Source organism: Rhineura floridana, chromosome 5 (assembly GCF_030035675.1).
Source record: "Rhineura floridana isolate rRhiFlo1 chromosome 5, rRhiFlo1.hap2, whole genome shotgun sequence".
NCBI lineage: Eukaryota > Metazoa > Chordata > Lepidosauria > Squamata > Rhineuridae > Rhineura > Rhineura floridana.
The window spans coordinates 319,624-337,212 of NC_084484.1; the positions used below are offsets into that span (position 1 = coordinate 319,624).

Below are 17,589 nucleotides of genomic sequence, written 5' to 3' on the forward strand. Positions count from 1 at the left end.
TGCAAGCACACACGTCATCTTTCACCTCCACAGTTGTTTGTCTCCATTCTGCTGCTGCCTCCTTCTCCTCCTTTATCCATGTTCTTGACCTCCAGCTCCTTCTTCCCTCCACTCCATTTTTTTAAACAATTGTTTTCTCCACTCCACCCTGTCTCACTCTCCACCTCCTCCCTTGTCACCTCCTACCCACCCACAGACCATAATGATAATAAAGGTTAAAGAGGAAAGCAAAAAAGCTTAATGTCAAGAAGACTAAAATAATGACAACAGAAGATTTATGTAACTTTAAAGTTGACAATGAGGACATTGAACTTGTCAAGGGTTATCAATACATTGGTACAATCATTAACCAAAATGGAGACAATAGTCAAGAAATCAGAAGAAGGCTAGGAGTGGGGAGGGCAGCTATGAGAGAACTAGAAAAGGTCCTCAAATGCAAAGATTTATCACTGAACAGGATCATTCAGATCATGGTATTCCCAATCTCTATGTATGGATGTGAAAGCTGGACAACGAAAAAAGCAGATAGAAAAATCAACCCATTTGAAATGTGGTGTTGGAGGAGAGCTTTGCGCTTACTATGGACTGCGAAAAAGACAAATAATTGGCTGTTAGAACAAATTAAACCAGAACTATCACTAGAAGCTAAAATGATGAAACTGAGGTTATCATACTTTGGACACATCATGAGAAGACACGATTCACTAGAAAAGACAATAATGCTGGGGAAAACAGAAGGGAGTAGAAAAAGAGGAAGGCCAAACAAGAGATGGATTGATTCCATAAAGGAAGCCACAGACCTGAATTTACAACATCTGAACAGGGTGGTTTATAACAGATGCTATTGAAGGTTGCTGATACATAGGGTCGCCATAAGTCAAAATCGACTTGAAGGCACATAACAACAACTGATGGGAAACTACCATTATGCTATGTTGTTATTACTGGAATGAATTCATGTGAGAATCAGCCAGAACTCTGTTAGGGGTTCCAGATGCTCACTGAGGTGAAACAGTTTTTTTTTTAAAGCCCTTCTTAGAAATGAAGTATTTATTCAGGATTTGTTCACTGGCATTTTATAGTAGGTGGCAAGATTTTCTTCTTCCCTATATCCCTCAAGCACCACTGCCAATCTGTTTTCACAAGACTCAAAGCTCTGCATTAAACCGAGGCCACCCTGTTCCATTTGCAGATGGGCTAAGAAGGACCTAGGTTAACTGATATGATGAAGCCCCCTGTAACTGAGATCCATACTCTGCTGATGGGTGCAGAGGAGGCAACGGGATGAGTGGGGGGCAGTGGGACGAGTGGAGGAGACAACGGGATGAGCGGGGGAGGCAACGGGACTAGTGGGGGAAGCAACGGGATGAGTGGAGGAGACAATGGAATGAGCGGAGGAGGCAATGGGACGAGCGAGGGAGGCATCGGAACAAGTGGGGGGCAGTGTGGATTGGTACAATTATGCTGACTCCCCACCCAGGAGGAACTTCACCATGATGGGTTATGAAGGTGAACATTTTGGCGAGAATTGGTGCCCACCAGTGGGGATTTGCTCTAAATAACTCTGCAGGGAGCATGTCCTCACTTGGAGCTTTCTTTATGGGTAAGGACAAAATCAGAGTGGAAATTTCTTGAGAGTAACGGGTTCCCACTCTGGACAATGGGAGAGGGTGAAAGATTCACCAACAAGAGAGGGATAAACCTGTGGCAAGCAAAGGTGGCGGTCATAGAGGGCATTAAAATAGGAGCACCATTGAGAGGAGGTAATTTGATTATCAAGGGGGAAGTAATTCCCCCTAGTCCCTTTAGACACTAGACCCCAAAATCTGTCTGCGTTCTTTTCTTGAGATGCCAGACCAAGGTCCAGCCATTGCCGTCGGATATACCATTCTTTTTTTCTTCATAGAAGATTTTTATATTCTCTTCTAGCAGAGATGTAGGAGTTAAAGTTTGCTAGGGAGTCAACTCTCCTGAGCTTCCTTATTGCTCTTGTGAGAGATCGTTTTATTCTGGCACAGCGATTATCATACCAGCCAGATTTTTTTGGCCTAGGGACATAACATTTACTCATCAATGGTTTTATCTCTGATGTTATTAAACAATAGTGATCCAAAGGATTGTCCACAGCCAGGAGTTGACCTCTCAACACCTGTAGTCTGGGGGAGGATAACAATAAATTAGTGGCCGTTTGAATAGTGCCATTCCAACTAATCCCTCTAACGCCCTGCAGTGACAGTGTCTCCATTGCCACCGCAGGAATCGAATTATAGTCCAGTGGAAGCGTGAAGCAGGCACGGATGGGCATATGATCACTCTCAGTTCTAGCCAAGACTGTGAATGATTCACAAAAGGCATTGCAAGGGCGAGAGAGTATCATATAATCTATAACGCTTTTTCCATTCGGACCAATATATGTGTAATAGTCCGAGGATGGATTATTAGGTGTGCCGTTACATATAACTAAATGGTATTTGAAGATGATCGCAAAGAGCAAGTGACCTGCAGTATTCATCCCCGCATCTCGTGAGTCTCTGTCCGGAAGGGCTGCCAGATCTTCTAGGGTCAGTCCACGTTTATCACCAATTATGGCGTTGTTTGGGCCGATCCTAGCATTCATATCCCCAACCATTATAATTAAAGGGTCAGAATTAGCTTGATATAAAAGATCAAAGACCCTATCTATATCCGACCAAAATGACAAACATGCATATTTAGAGTTAGCAGGGGGGCAGTAAACATTAATTAAAAAGATTTTACAGCCAGAGGGCCAAGTAATTTGCAAGATTAGTATATTCCTGGAGGGGACCAACTCCAGCTGGAGAATAGCGGGGTTGTAGTCCACCTTAATTAGCGTCGCCAGGCCAGCTCGGGGCCTACCTCTCTGCCCAGGATTCGCTGCTGGTAGAGTAAAAGTAATATAACCAGGCAGCGAGGGGAAAGAAGGTGAAATTACCCATGTTTCCTGGATGCAGAGAATTTGAAATTGCTGGCAGAAATCATAGAAACAGACAGAATCATAGAGTTGGAAGGGGCCTTGTAGGCCATCGAGTCCAACCCCCTGCTCACAGCAGGAAATCCACAGCTAGAGCATCTCCCGCAGATAGCTGTCCAGCCTCTGCTTGAAGACATCCAGCGAAGAGGATCCCACCACCTCCCTAGGCAGTCGGTTCCATTGCCGAACTGCCCTTACTGTCAAGAAGTTCCTTCTAATGTCCAATCTGAATCTATGCTCCTGCAACTTAAAACCATTAGACCTAGTCCTACCCTCTGGGGCAGCAGAGAACAAATCTGTACCCTTCTCTATGTGACAGCCCTTCAGGTACTTAAAGAGTGCAATCATGTCACCCCTCAGCCTTCCCTTCACCAGACTGAACATGCCAAGTTCCTTCAACCTTTCCTCATAAGACTTGTTCTCCATACCGGCTATCATCCTCGTCACCCTCTTCTGAACCCGCTCTAACTTGTCTATATCTTTCTTAAAATGAGGCACCCAGAACTGAACGCAGTATTCCAGATGAGGCCTGACTAATGCAGAATATGGTGGGACTATTACTTCCCTCGACCTGGAAACTATAGCTCTGTTTATGCAGCCCAAAACCGTGTTTGCCTTTTTTGCCCCAGCATCACACTGCTGGGTCATGTTCAACTTGTGATCCACTACAATTCCAAGGTCCTTCTCACACGCACTACTGCTAAGCCAGGTATTTCCCATCCTGTACCCGTGCATTTTGTTTTTGTGGCCTAAATGCAGAATCCTGCATTTGTCTTTATTGTATTTCATTTTATTAATTTCAGCCCAATTTTCTAGTCTATCCAGGTCCCTTTGGATTTTATTCCTGTCTTCCATTGTGTTAGCTATCCCTCCCAGTTTCGTATCATCCGCAAACTTCATAAGGCTTCCCTCCACCCCATCATCTAAGTCATTGATAAAAATGTTGAAGAGTATTGGCCCCAGGACAGAACCCTGTGGCACTCCACTCGAAACCTCCTTCCAGTCCGAAGCAGAGCCACCAATGACCACTCTTTCGAGTACAGTTTTCCAACCAGTTGTGAATCCATCTGACAGTATTTCCATGTAGTCCGCATTTGACCAGTTTGCTAATCAAAAGGTCGTGGGGGACTTTGTCAAATGCTTTGCTGAAATCTAGATAGATGACATCTACAGCATTTCCACCATCTACTAGGCTAGTGACCCGATCAAAAAAAGAGATGAGATTAGTTTGACAGGATTTTTTCTTGACAAACCCATGCTGGCTCCTACTAATCACAGCATTGTCATCTAGATAGTTGCCAATGGACTCTTTTATTATCCGTTCTAATATCTTTCCCGGTATTGAAGTCAGACTGACCGGCCTGTAATTCTCCGAATCTTCTTTTTTACCCTTTTTAAAGAGCGGGACGACGTTTGCCCGTCTCCAATCCTCCGGCACCTCTCTCGTTCTCCAGGATTTCTCAAAGATGATGGCAAGAGGTTCAGAGAGTACATCCGCAAGTTCCTTCAATACTCTGGGATGCAGTTCATCAGGCCCTGGAGATTTGAACTCATTTAGGTTAACTAGGTATTTCCTGACTATCTCCTTATCAATCTTGAACTGCAATCCCGACCCCTTACTGAGATTGCTACCGATGCAAGGTTGCACACTGTTCCCTTTTTGGGAGAAAACGGAGGCAAAATAGGCGTTGAGCAGTTCTGCCTTTTCCTTGTTATCTGTCAACATTTTGCCATCCTCATTGAGCAGCAGTCCCACTGTTTCCTTGGTCTTTCTCTTGCTTCGGACATATCTGAAAAACCCCTTTTTGTTGTTCCTCGCTTCCCTCGCCAGCCTCAGCTCATTCTGGGTTTTAGCTTTCCTTACGCTATTCCTGCAAGCCCGAGCCGCTCATTGGTACTCTTCCTTGGTGATTTATACATGCTCTTTTTTGCTTTTACCTCCTCCACCAGTCTTCCGTGTAGCCACATTGGCTTTTTCTGATGTCTTCCATTTTTCTTCCTCTTTGGAATTGTTTGCGATTGCGGACTTCCGGGAAGGGTGACTTAGCCTGTGCCTGCTTTTGAGACGGGCTCCTGCCTCAAAAGAAGCTTATCCAGATATATCAGTCAGAACTTTTTTTTTTTTTTGACTGATAAAACTTCTCCCGGGTAGGGAGAAACGAAGAGATTAACCTCAAAGCCTATTTTTGTTGGGACGACCAGATCTCATTAATTTATGGGACGAGGTCCAGCCGACGAAGGTGGGACGGATTTTCAACAAGCTCTATCTGGTAAAGCGAACGTTCATCTTTTCTTCAAAGAGAGAACGCACTAACAGGCAAGCACCCTTCTTTCTATATTTTTTTTTACTTGACTTAAATTGTTGTTGTAAAAAGAGATTTGCCAGATTGATCGGTTTTTGACATCTCACCGGGGAGCCATAACTTCTCTCTGCTACTCACTAATTAATAGCTTATCTCTGTTTTTGTTGCAAAAAGCTGTCCTGGATTTGCATTCTAAAGATATACACAGAAGAGGGATTTCTATTCCTGATTTTTATTTTGAAGAATATTATATTGTCTGAGACTACTCTCTTTTTGGTTTATTTTATTTTGACGACGCCATTAATTGTTTCGATCCTGGGAACTGCATTTTGTTTACTTAAGCATGGAGAGATAAGGCTGTCTGCTCTGTTTATACTGTGATGTCACCAAGTTTGGAGTATTAACCCAATTGTTGCTGAAATAAGAAGTGGTTCTCTTATATTTTTCTTTTAAAATGGCAATTAAGAAAGTGGCTGAGAATCTGGAAGTAACTATGTTTCAGAAAATAATGGATGAGATTGAGATAACGAAACAAACCCTGCGACAGGGTTGTAAGGAGCTGAAAATTGAATTGAGTAAAATGACGCAGGAGATTAAAGAAATAGGGGTCCCTGTGAGAGAGGAGACCCTGGAGACTGGAACAGGGGTCCCTGTGAGAGAGGAGACCCTGGAGACTGGAACAGGGGTCCCTGTGAGAGAGGAGACCCCGGAGATTGGAACAAACGTGGAACAGGAAAAAGATTTGGAGTCTATGGATTTTAGAAATAAAATCTACTGTTTGGAACTCAATGTTATCTCTGAAGAAATTAATGAAGATTCTAGAGATAAAGTTATCAATGGCATGGATAATCTTCTGGACTGGAATGATGTGATGGAGCCCAATATAGAGAAAACCTATGGAATTAACTGCAGCCATGTGACAATGGAAAAACTTTCAAGAGATGAGCCAGTGTATTTTGAAAAAAAGAACAGAGATATGATTTTACAGCAGTATTTCAGCAACCTATTCAGAATGGATGGCAAGAAAATATTTGGGATAGAGGTAATTCCCATCAGACTCTTACTATATGACTATGGCTATGACAGCAAGATTATTATGGAATACTGATAATGGAAGATTGGACACTGAAATTACTGGACTTAACAAGACTACTGAAGATGGAAGATGGAAAATGGAACTAATAGGGATAACAGAACAATGGCTATTGAAATTACTGAACCTAACAGATTCTGATGTGATGGATTAATTGAAATGTTTATTTTGACTATGGTTATGACAATAAGATTATCATAATTAGTAATGAGATGGATTAATCGATATGCTTATCTGGAAAAAAAAATTTGATAGATATATTTCTTAAAGAATTGAAACCTCTCTTTGACTTTTTGTGGAAAGAATAAAGTAATGTTTATGAGATTTGATGATTAAGTAAGATAACTATTGGAGGAAAGTGATTTTATAATATGATTTAAGAGACAGGATTGTTATATATTATAGACTTATAACTGATTTGATCTTTGACAAATGGGAAGTCAATATTTTACTCTTTATTTTTTATTTTTTTTTTGTTTAACTATTTTTGATTTTGTTTTTTGTCTTTGAATGTTTTATGATTTCGTCTTGTATGTTTTATGAAAATCTGAATAAAAATTATTGTAAAAAAAAAAAAGGAATTGTTTGCGATTGCGCTTTTTGTAATATGTTCTTCATGAACTCCCACACTTCTTGGGCTCCTTTTTTCTTTAGTCTATCTAGCCATGGGATCCTACCCATCATTTCCCTGAGCTTGCTAAAATTGGCTTTCCTGAAATCCAAGGTCCATGTTTGACTGTATTCTTCTTTGGCTTTCCCCAGAATCACAAATTCAAGCATTACATAGTCACTTTCCCCCAAGGTACCAGCCGCTTTAATTCCCATGACCAATTCATCCGTGTTAGTTAAGATCAGGTCCAGGATTGCCGATCCCCTTGTTCCTTCTACTTTTTGAAAGAGGAAATTATCAGCAAGGCCCATCAGGAATTTGTTGGAGGCTTTGTGCTTTGCAGAGTTTGTCTCCCAGCAGATATCCGGGTAGTTGAAGTCCCCCATCACTACTACTTCTTGCCTGCTTGAGATTTCAGAGATTTGTTTGAGAAAGGCCTCGTCTACCACCTCTTCTTGGCCAGGGGGTCTGTAGTAGACATCTACTACCATGTTGGTTTTATTTGTTTCTCCATTTATTTTTACCCAAATGGTCTCTGCTGGACCCCTTTGTTCGCTCTCTTCGATTTCCATAGAGGTGTATTTGTCTTTGACGTATAACGCTACTCCCCCTCCTTTTCTGTTGCTTCTATTCTTTCTGTAGAGTTTATATCCTTGAATGGCTATATTCCAATCATGGGAGTCATCCCACCAAGTCTCTGTTATCCCTATGAAGTCATATTTGCCTTGATGCACTAAGACTTCAAGCTCCCCTTGCTTGCTTCCCAAGCTCCGGAAGGAAGAGTCAGCAAATTTAGAAGCCCAACCCGTGACATTCCATGAGACAATATTTGTAGATAAACACTGAGTGGGAGGGGGCGTTCAAAGGGGCGGTGGAACATTTTCAACTTCCCTTAAAGGGTCTATATGTTCGTTCTCCCGCATGTGAATAATCGCCTCACAGGTATAATTAGGTCTACTGACATTGGAAAATCTAGGTCTGGGCAAGGGTTGGGACACCTTCGGTGAGTATTTGGGGGGGGACCCAATTCATCCTTCTCTAAAAATCTAACATCTGTCCATGAGGGAATAGAGTGAGTATTCAAGACGCAAGACCTTCACGCTAACTCTGATGAGGGCACAGTCTTTATACAAGAGGAGTCCAGCTTAGCGCAGCGGGGAGCAGCAGTTTCCTGAGTGGCGCTGATCTGTTTCTCTAGCAGCAAATGAGGAGGGTGTAGAACTCCCACTGCTTTCGTATCCTGTTGCAGATCACGGTGATTAGGCAAGCTCGAATGGGAATAGATAGTTCTGTTCGAAAGGTGGTAAGCTAGTCTGTGTAGTCTTTGGATACTACCAAGTGGTAGTGCATCGAAAGCGTTAAAAAGGGATTCCTCCTCCACAGAAAACAGATTGATGGGAATATCGTTGTTGCACAGATTAGAGGGAATCTTTAAGGATGGGACACTTTCTTCACCAGATCCAGCAAGGAGATGATCTGCAGTGGTGATCTCAGTATAGCTCAGAGATAAGGCCATTTCCGGTTGTACATCCGAAGCTTTCTCAAGTGACCGAGTAAGGCTATTCTGTTCCTCCAAGACACAGGGGTTAGCTTTTCTCAGTAGATATAATACATGTGAAAACAACGGCAGGGGTCTGGCTGAATTTCTAAAGTATCTTTGTACCTCTATTCCATGTCTGCCTAATACATGTCTGTTTGCCCAAATGAGGTTCACTTGTTCCACATTCCTAAGTGTCAAAAGGATCTTAGAGTTCACCAGTATACTGTAAAGGGGTTCTAATTTAACAATATCGCAGACACCCTGGAAGAAATGGGCTAAGTGTATTAATAATATATTTCCCAAGTGGATACTTATCAGATGTGTTTAGACCCTACACAAACAACAGTATTATTTTGTCTGGTATAAGTCTAAGCTTCCAAGATTTGACCACATGAAGCAACGAGTGGTCTACTGGTGCTTGACCAGGACAATCCATTTCCCCCTGTACCTCGGTAGAGTTGGACGTATGAGGGCTAACAGATCGAAAAGAGTCCGAGGGAGGCACAACAGGGGGGGACGCTGGCTCCATTTTAGTCAGGTCCTTACGTCTCCCCTGAACTGAAGTGCTATTGGAACGGGCATCCCTGGACTGTAGTAGTGATTCAAGAGTTCTAAATAGCTTAGAGAAATTCATTTTCCTTGACCTCAAATTCTTGATGTTTTTCATTTTTTTCATGTTTAGCACTGGCTTCCTTTTAGCGCCCCGATTTGTCTTTCTTACATTTGTTCTTATGCCTTGATTGGAAGATTTATGTGAAAGCCCAAGGCTGCAGTTCCGTTTGATCGAAACTTGGGGAGAATCCGGGGCAGCCTTGGCTATAGCTGAGTCAGGGACCGAAGTCTGCGCTGTTTTCTTAAATTCATTTACAAGTGTAATCAACAGTTTATTTGTTTCAGTTATAAAGTTCTTAATACAGGCAATTTCAGACCCAATTTCAGCCAGTCTAGGAGCCAGAGAATTATATGGGGATAGTTGGGAAGGATCGTAATTTTTGTAGTCTCCCATATACGCCACTGGAGGGTTAGATGGAGAAGATAACTGCAAGGTCTCCAAAATATCCTGGCCTTCCTGCACACCCTCGTCCTCAGTGGCAAGGTCATGCAATTTTGGAGGTAAGGGTAAGAAAGGTGTTCTCCGCTAGATTCAATTCTGCAGCAAGGGTAGCTGTGGGCGAGATCGAACAGTCCCATGGGAGGATCCCCTTTGTATCTATCGACCAATCCAAAATAGATACACTTGGATCAGTGGTATCCAGTCTCGGAGTCAATCCCTCCACAACGCCGTTGTCATCAACCTTAGGGACTGTGTTTTTGCCCAGAATGAAGGTATGAGTATCCGGAGCCTTTTCCTTTTCCCTTTCCTTATCTGGTAGGATAGTGGGGGAAAAGCGAGTAATTTGCAGCTGCTTTATCCATGGTAAATTTAACCCTTCATCTGGAAGGATCCCTTGTTCTTGATAAGCTTTCCTGGTGAGGACCATGATGTCCGCTTTAAGAGATTACTATTCTCCGGTTCACAACTAACCACATCAACATCATCCAAGTTTGTTAAAAGGGAATTAGGGTTAGAAGTTGTTGTGAAGCAGGAAAAGCTTCAAAGATAAAATGACCAGAAGTAAAAGGGCTGCGTTCCGATGTAGCTGGTGAAAAAATCTCTAAGGGAGATAAGGAAAGTAAAAACAATACCTCCCTCAACAGTCGGAAGCATTCAACACCTCCACTCAATCCTCCAGCATTATTTACAACAGCAGCCCATTCCAGGCGAACAAAACGAGGAGGTGAAAGGAAATAATGTGTCTGTCCAGCTTAATTCTGGGAGTTAAAACTGAATGAGCCTTTCAAACTCAGAGGATGTTTGTGGGAGAGACGAAATGGCGTCCTTCTACCTGCGGCCATCTTCTCCCCCTCTCCAGTGGGGGACAGTGGGATGAGCAGGCGAGGCAACAGGATGAGCGGGGAGGCAATGGGATGAGCGGGGGAGGCAATGGGATGAGTGGGGGCAGTGGGACAAGTGGAGGAGACAATGGGATGAGTGGAGGAGGCAACGGAACGAGCGAGGGAGGCATCAGAACAAGTGGGGGGCAGTGGGATGAGTGGGGGAGGCAATGGGACAAGCGGGGGAGGCAACAGGATGAGCGGGGGAGGCAACAGGATAAGCGGGGAAGGCAACAGGATGAGCAGAGGGGGCGGCAGGATGAGCGGGCTGGTAACTCACTCACCTCCATTCTGCTACTGCTGCCTTCTCCTCCTTTCTCCTTGCCCTCCTGCATGGTCTGGCTATTGACTTCCTCCCTCGTGCCTCCTAACACAGAGTGACGCTGCGCAGAAGCCCAGTTTGAAGCACATGTCTTTCATCTACCAATCAGAGGAGCAGAAGACTTTCCTTGCTCCCCCCCAGTAACGTCCAAACATAACACGTGAAACATTATCATTGCTGCTAAAAAGTAGGGAAATTACTAGTCGTTCTGTTACTAGCAAAATGTAATGAAGTTACCCACTCATTACTTTAAAAAGTAATAAATTACAAGTAACTCGTTATTTCTAGCGAGTTACTTCCAACCACCTCCTTAGGTTCCATTGTCATACCGCTTGAACAGGAGGTTTTTCCTGATGTTCAGTCGAAATCTGGCTTCCTGCAACTTGAGCCTATTATTCCATGTCCTGCCCTCAGAAGAGTTCCTGACCCTCCTCTGTGGCAACCTTTCAAGTACTTGAAGAGTACTATCATATCTCCCCTCAGTATTCTCTTCTGAAGGCTAAACATGCTCAGTGTCTCCTCACAGGGTTTCTCCCCCTGGGAGGAGGCAAAATATTAGCATAGACCCTGCCTGTCACTCCCAGAGGAGGATCATCCCTCTCAACAGAGTGTCCTCCATTCCAGTCTTGCAAAACTCAGCTACACTGATGTCAATTGATGTTTGAAATTTCAGTATTATTCTGGACCCTTGCTTCCTCCATGTTTGATCAGAAGGTGAAACTATTTCTGCTCTAGTTAATTACCTGGGACAATGTACTTGTGCCTCTATTACAGATAATTTAGAGAGTCTGGATCCAAGTTGGTGTAGTCTGTCAAGCAAATTTCTTTGAATTTCTAATGATAATTTAACTGAATCAACTTAGGTTTTTCAATTGAATCATCATCCACAGGGTTCCCAAGTTTCATTAAAGGCTCAGTAGGACTAGTCTGTTTGAGAGGATTGGTATTATTATACTTAGGAGCAACTAGGCACTTCTTAAGAAGGAACAGTGGCCTAACGCTAAAAACTCACACTGGAAAAATGCCAAAAGTGTTTAGATGTTTCTTTTTCCTCATTAGCAGCTTAGAGATATCTGACACAGCAAAGCCAAAAGAAATGCAAAAGAAATGCAAGAAGACAATAAGGGATGCTAAAAAAGAATTTGAGGAGCACATTGCTAAGAACATAAAAACCCACAACAAAAAATTCTATAAATACATTCAAAGCAGGAGACCATCTAGGGAAGTGATTGGACCCTTAGATGATAAGGGAGTCAAAGGTGTACTAAAGAACGATAAGGAGATTGCAGAGAAGCTAAATGAATTTTTTGCATCTATCTTCACAGTGGAAGATATAGGGCAGATCCCTGAACCTGAACTAACATTTGCAGGAAGGGATTCTGAGGAACTGAGACAAATAGTGGTAACGAGAGAGGAAGTTCTAGGCTTAATGGACAATATCAAAACTGACAAATCACCGGGCCCGGATGGCATCCATCTGAGAGTTCTCAAAGAACTCAAATGTGAAATTGCTGATCTGCTAACTAAAATATGTAACTTGTCCCTTGGGTCCTCCTCCGTGCCTGAGGACTGGAAAGTGGCAAATGTAACACCAATCTTCAAAAAGGGATCCAGAGGGGATCCCGGAAATTACAGGCCAGTTAGCTTAACTTCTGTCCCTGGAAAACTGGTAGAAAGTATTATTAAAGCTAGATTAACTAAGCACATAGAAGAACAAGCCTTGCTGAAGCAGAGCCAGCATGGCTTCTGCAAGGGAAAATCCTGTCTCAGTAGCCTATTAGAATTCTTTGAGAGTGTCAACAAGCATATAGATAGAGGTGATCCAGTGGACATAGTGTACTTAGACTTTCAAAAAGCGTTTGACAAGGTACCTCACCAAAGACTTCTGAGGAAGCTTAGCAGTCATGGAATAAGAGGAGAGGTCCTCTTGTGGATAAGGAATTGGTTAAGAAGCAGAAAGCAGAGAGTAGGAATAAACGGACAGTTCTCCCAATGGAGGGCTGTAGAAAGTGGAGTCCCTCAAGGATCGGTATTGGGACCTGTACTTTTCAACTTGTTCATTAATGACCTAGAATTAGGAGTGAGCAGTGAAGTGGCCAAGTTTGCTGACGACACTAAATTGTTCAGGGTTGTTAAAACAAAAAGGGATTGCGAAGAGCTCCAAAAAGATCTCTCCAAATTGAGTGAATGGGTGGAAAAATGGCAAATGCAATTCAATATAAACAAGTGTAAAATTATGCATATTGGAGCAAAAAATCTGAATTTCACATATACGCTCATGGGGTCTGAACTGGCGGTGACCGACCAGGAGAGAGACCTCGGGGTTGTAGTGGACAGCATGATGAAAATGTCAACCCAGTGTGCGGCAGCTGTGAAAAAGGCAAATTCCATGCTAGCGATAATTAGGAAAGGTATTGAAAATAAAACAGCCGATATCATAATGCCGTTGTATAAATCTATGATGCGGCCGCAATTGGAATACTGTGTACAGTTCTGGTCGCCTCATCTCAAAAAGGATATTCTAGAGTTGGAAAAGGTTCAGAAGAGGGCAACCAGAATGATCAAGGGGATGGAGCGACTCCCTTACGAGGAAAGGTTGCAGCATTTGGGGCTTTTTAGTTTAGAGAAAAGGGTCAGAGGAGACATGATACAAGTGTATAAAATTATGCATGGCATTGAGAAAGTGGATAGAGAAAAGTTCTTCTCCCTCTCTCATAATACTAGAACTCGTGGACATTCAAAGAAGCTGAATGTTGGAAGATTCAGGACAGACAAAAGGAAGTACTTCTTTACTCAGCGCATAGTTCAACTATGGAATTTGCTCCCACAAGATGCAGTAATGGCCACCAGCTTGGATGGCTTTAAAAGAAGATTAGACAAATTCATGGAGGACAGGGCTATCAATGGCTACTAGCCATGATGGCTGTGCTCTGCCACCCTAGTCAGAGGCAGCATGCTTCTGAAAACCAGTTGCCGGAAGCCTCAGGAGGGGAGAGTGTTCTTGCACTCGGGTCCTGCTTGCGGGCTTCCCCCAGGCACCTGGTTGGCCACTGTGAGAACAGGATGCTGGACTAGATGGGCCACTGGCCTGATCCAGCAGGCTCTTCTTATGTTCTTATGTTCTTAAAGCCAAGAAGAACCCTCACATACTTTGGGAAATATGACAGTAGTTCTACTGACAGCACATTAGAAAAACTAATGTTTAATAATTGTTTAACATTAAAACAATTTTTAATGAGTCCCATGAAGGTATCAGTCCTTTAAAAGGATGAACATTCACAACAACTTGGTAAGCTTGTAACACCAAGCATCTATCTTCTGAGCCTATTAGTTCTTTTTGAGGACTTTGTATCAGGGCACAGATTAGATGTTTCTTACAGTGTTGATGAGACCTACCAGTTCTCCTGAAGGTGGAAAAAATTACAATTATTTGAATTGCCAAACCCTGGTTTCCAGTGAGTGACCAATGATTCAAAATTTCCTTGACCTCGCCTATTTGAGAGCCTGTATGTTGCAATGTTCATGCAGCCAACAGACACAGTTCTGCTAAAGGTTCAGTGTAGGAAGGATTTATTATAGAATTATCCACCAAGGAAATTTCCATATTTTTTTTTGTTGGAATGTTGGTGTCACCTTGATCTGATACAACAGCATCCACTGAAGGTACAAACCTATTTGCTAATTGTAAATGAAGGCATGGTCTGCAAAACAACAAAATTATCTATTTCATTTTGTTTAGGTTTGGGCTGATTAAATGCAAAACAATCTTCACTAAAGCTAGAACTGAATATAGAACAACCATTTGCTTAGACGTAACTTTCTGTTGAACTGCTGGGAGGTAGTGTATCCTGTAAGGAGAAGAACGGCTAATGCACTGAGTCTGGGGATATGAGTAGCAAGAAGGTGATAAAGTAAGGGGTGGCCAGAGACTGCAGCTGGGTGGTTTCAGGTGGAGGCATTCCCTGGTTCAAGTGCCAGACACAGTCTTTCCTCCAACCAGTTCAATAATTCAATGATAACAAGTTAACAAATTAAATCCTTATGTAATTAACCTTCTGTAGTTGTAAATGTAATTTGTGTTGAATTGTTTTAAATTGTTTTTAATATTGCAGTTTACATTGTTGTTACCTGCCCTGGGAACTTCTGGTGAAGGGTGAGTAATAAATTTAACAACAACAATGAATGACTTCAATTATCCTCACGTAGATTGGGTAAATGCATGTTTTGATCACAACAAAGAGATAAAATGTCTAAATATCGTAAATTACTGTGACTTAGAATAGTTGATTATGGAATTGACCAGAGGAAAGGCAACCCTGGACTTAATCTTAAATGACAGCCAGGACCTGGTGTGAGATGTGTGTATTATTTATTATTATTTATTGAATTTATATCCTGCTCTTCCACCCAAAGGAGCCTAGGGTGGCAAACGTATCAACAAAACAACTGAATCAGTAGTATTGCTGAACCAATTGGTGACAGTGACCATAATGCTCTCAAATTCAACACATTGCAACATATTCAACATATAACTGTTGGCAAGTAAAAAGTTCCTAAGAGTATTTTTCCATGGCAGAGTTACAAGGCCAAGTAGCTCACAAGGCTGGAGTGGACATGCACTCCTCAAGGACATGTTGCCAGGACAACCAGCTGTCTTATCAGTATATAGCTGGAAACTGAAACTGGCAGAGTGTGGGGGTCGAGGAGTTTGTACAGAGAGAGAGCTTGTGATATATTCTATTGTCAGTAAAGTGACTCTTAAAACTTATTACTTGTCTGGCTCATTGCGTCCACTGGAATCTAGCCTGTCACTATTCTGTTCTGCATCCTGGGCACCTGCTTGCGCCAGATACAACATCCAACAAGTGGTAGCAGAGGATGGTTTCGATGCGCAGATGGATGTCCGAAGAAAAGCCAAAAGAGGAGTAAAGAGGACAAGCGTGTGAAGAGACGGTGAAACCGAAAGCTGAGCTGAAAGCTGTGAGAGAGCCGTGGGAATAACTGACTGAAGGACGGAGGTGAGAAGCTCTAAATTACAAAGGCAGTGAACTGTGAAAAGTGAAAGTATGTCTGTTACGTTATCGGCCGGGATTCCCTTGGAAAGGCTGACAGGGAAAAATTATGGCAGTTGGAAACAGAGAATGCAAGCGTTTCTAGTGAAAGAAGGCATTTGGCAAGCTATCGCAGAAGACCCACCCGCCGTGGTGCCAATTCCAGCAGATTGGAGAAGGCTGGATGAGAGGGCAAAGGTGTTAATTGTTCTTTCTATTGATGATTCTCAATTACTGCACGTGCATGATGCAACAACAGCTAAGGAAACCTGGGAAACTTTAAGAAATATTCATGTGAAAAAGACTGCTAGTTCTAAAATATATCTTGCCAGAAAATTGTATCAGATGTGCTTATCTGGAGATACAACCATGTCAGAGCATTTGTTGGAAATAAACAGACTGTTTACTGAGTTGTCAGAACGTGAAATTGAACATTCTCAAACGCAAAAAGTGTATATCACATTATCTTCACTAGATTCAAGTTATGATAGTCTGGTGAGCTCTTTGGAAGCAATGGACGATGCAAATCTCAATATGGATTATATAGAAGGCAAACTTTTACAAGAATTCCAAAGGAGGCAGGAAATGGCAAAGCAGGAAAAGACTGAGTCTAAACACAACGTGGAAAAGCAGAACAACAAAGCTGCACAAGAGAGACTGTATGGACAAAAAGCATGTTACTTTTGTGGTTCCAAACAACATCTTCAAAGGAATTGTGAAGCAAGAAGAAGAGAAAGAGGAAGAAAACCATGTGTACAGGTGAACTATGCTAGTAAGAATAAGCAATGTATTAACAATGAGCAGGGAAATAACTGTAAAGATTTATGGGCAATTGACAGTGGGGCAACAAATAGTATAATCAAAGATAAATCCATGTTTCATACATTTTGTGATGTAGAGGATCATGTAATAATGGCTGATGGAACTAAGAAACTTATCAAGAGTAGGGGTACAGTGAAATTAGCAGGTTTCAATACCATTATGACAGATGTGCTGTTTATTCCTGACATTGATTGCAACATTATGGCTGTGTCAAAACTTAATGGAATGGGGTTCAATGTGTTGTTTCAAAGGGGCTCATGTCAAGTCATGAAAGGGAACAAAATATTCATGAAAGGGATAGTAAAGAACTCATTGTTCTACCTACACTTGAAACAAACAAATCATGTGCTTATGTGTGCCAATGAGAAACCCCACAATAATTGTGTACATTTATGGCACAGAAAATTGGGACATATAGGATATCAAAATGTGGTGAAAGCAACTGAAAATAGTAAAGATGTGACATTAAGAAATTGTGGTAAATATGTAGCCTGTAATGTGTGTCAGCAAACCAAAGCAATTGTGTCAGCAAGAAACACTGAAGCCAAGTCTAGTACAAATGCACCCACAGTACATGACAGAGAAACAGGGGTAAAAGAATACCTTGGTAAAAGTGACAAGCAAATGTTGAGACGTTCTGGAAGGGCAAATGTGAGTGTGCTGCCTGACAGATTTAGGATTGCCACAGTAAAGGGGATTGAAGCACAAACACACAGGGAAATGGATGCTGACACATTATACTTGGAGTGTGTAAAACCCAAAGAGATAAACTGATGATGTTTGTAAAACCTCTGAAAAATAAAGGAACAAAGAAATGTAGAAGTACACTGAACTGAACATGTAAACTGAAAAAAAAAGATGTATCATGTGGAAGAAAATGATATAAGTAAATGCAGAAATGAATGTAATAAAAATAATGAA

General features: G+C 42.1%; 2 protein-coding genes across 12 annotated transcripts in view; one reads left to right on the forward strand and one right to left on the reverse strand.

Annotated features, from left to right (window-relative positions):
• Nucleotides 1–17,589, forward strand: part of ZFAND4 (zinc finger AN1-type containing 4) — a 125,546-nt gene that overhangs the window by 94,791 nt on the left and 13,166 nt on the right. Inside the window, exon 9 of the mRNA XM_061629792.1 lies at nt 14,908–14,948. Coding sequence (XP_061485776.1) covers nt 14,908–14,945 — 38 coding nt within the window. The 3' untranslated portion in view covers nt 14,946–14,948. The remainder of the gene's footprint in view (nt 1–14,907; nt 14,949–17,589) is intronic.
• Nucleotides 1–17,589, reverse strand: part of CFAP99 (cilia and flagella associated protein 99) — a 207,489-nt gene that overhangs the window by 1,765 nt on the left and 188,135 nt on the right. The window lies entirely within an intron of this gene.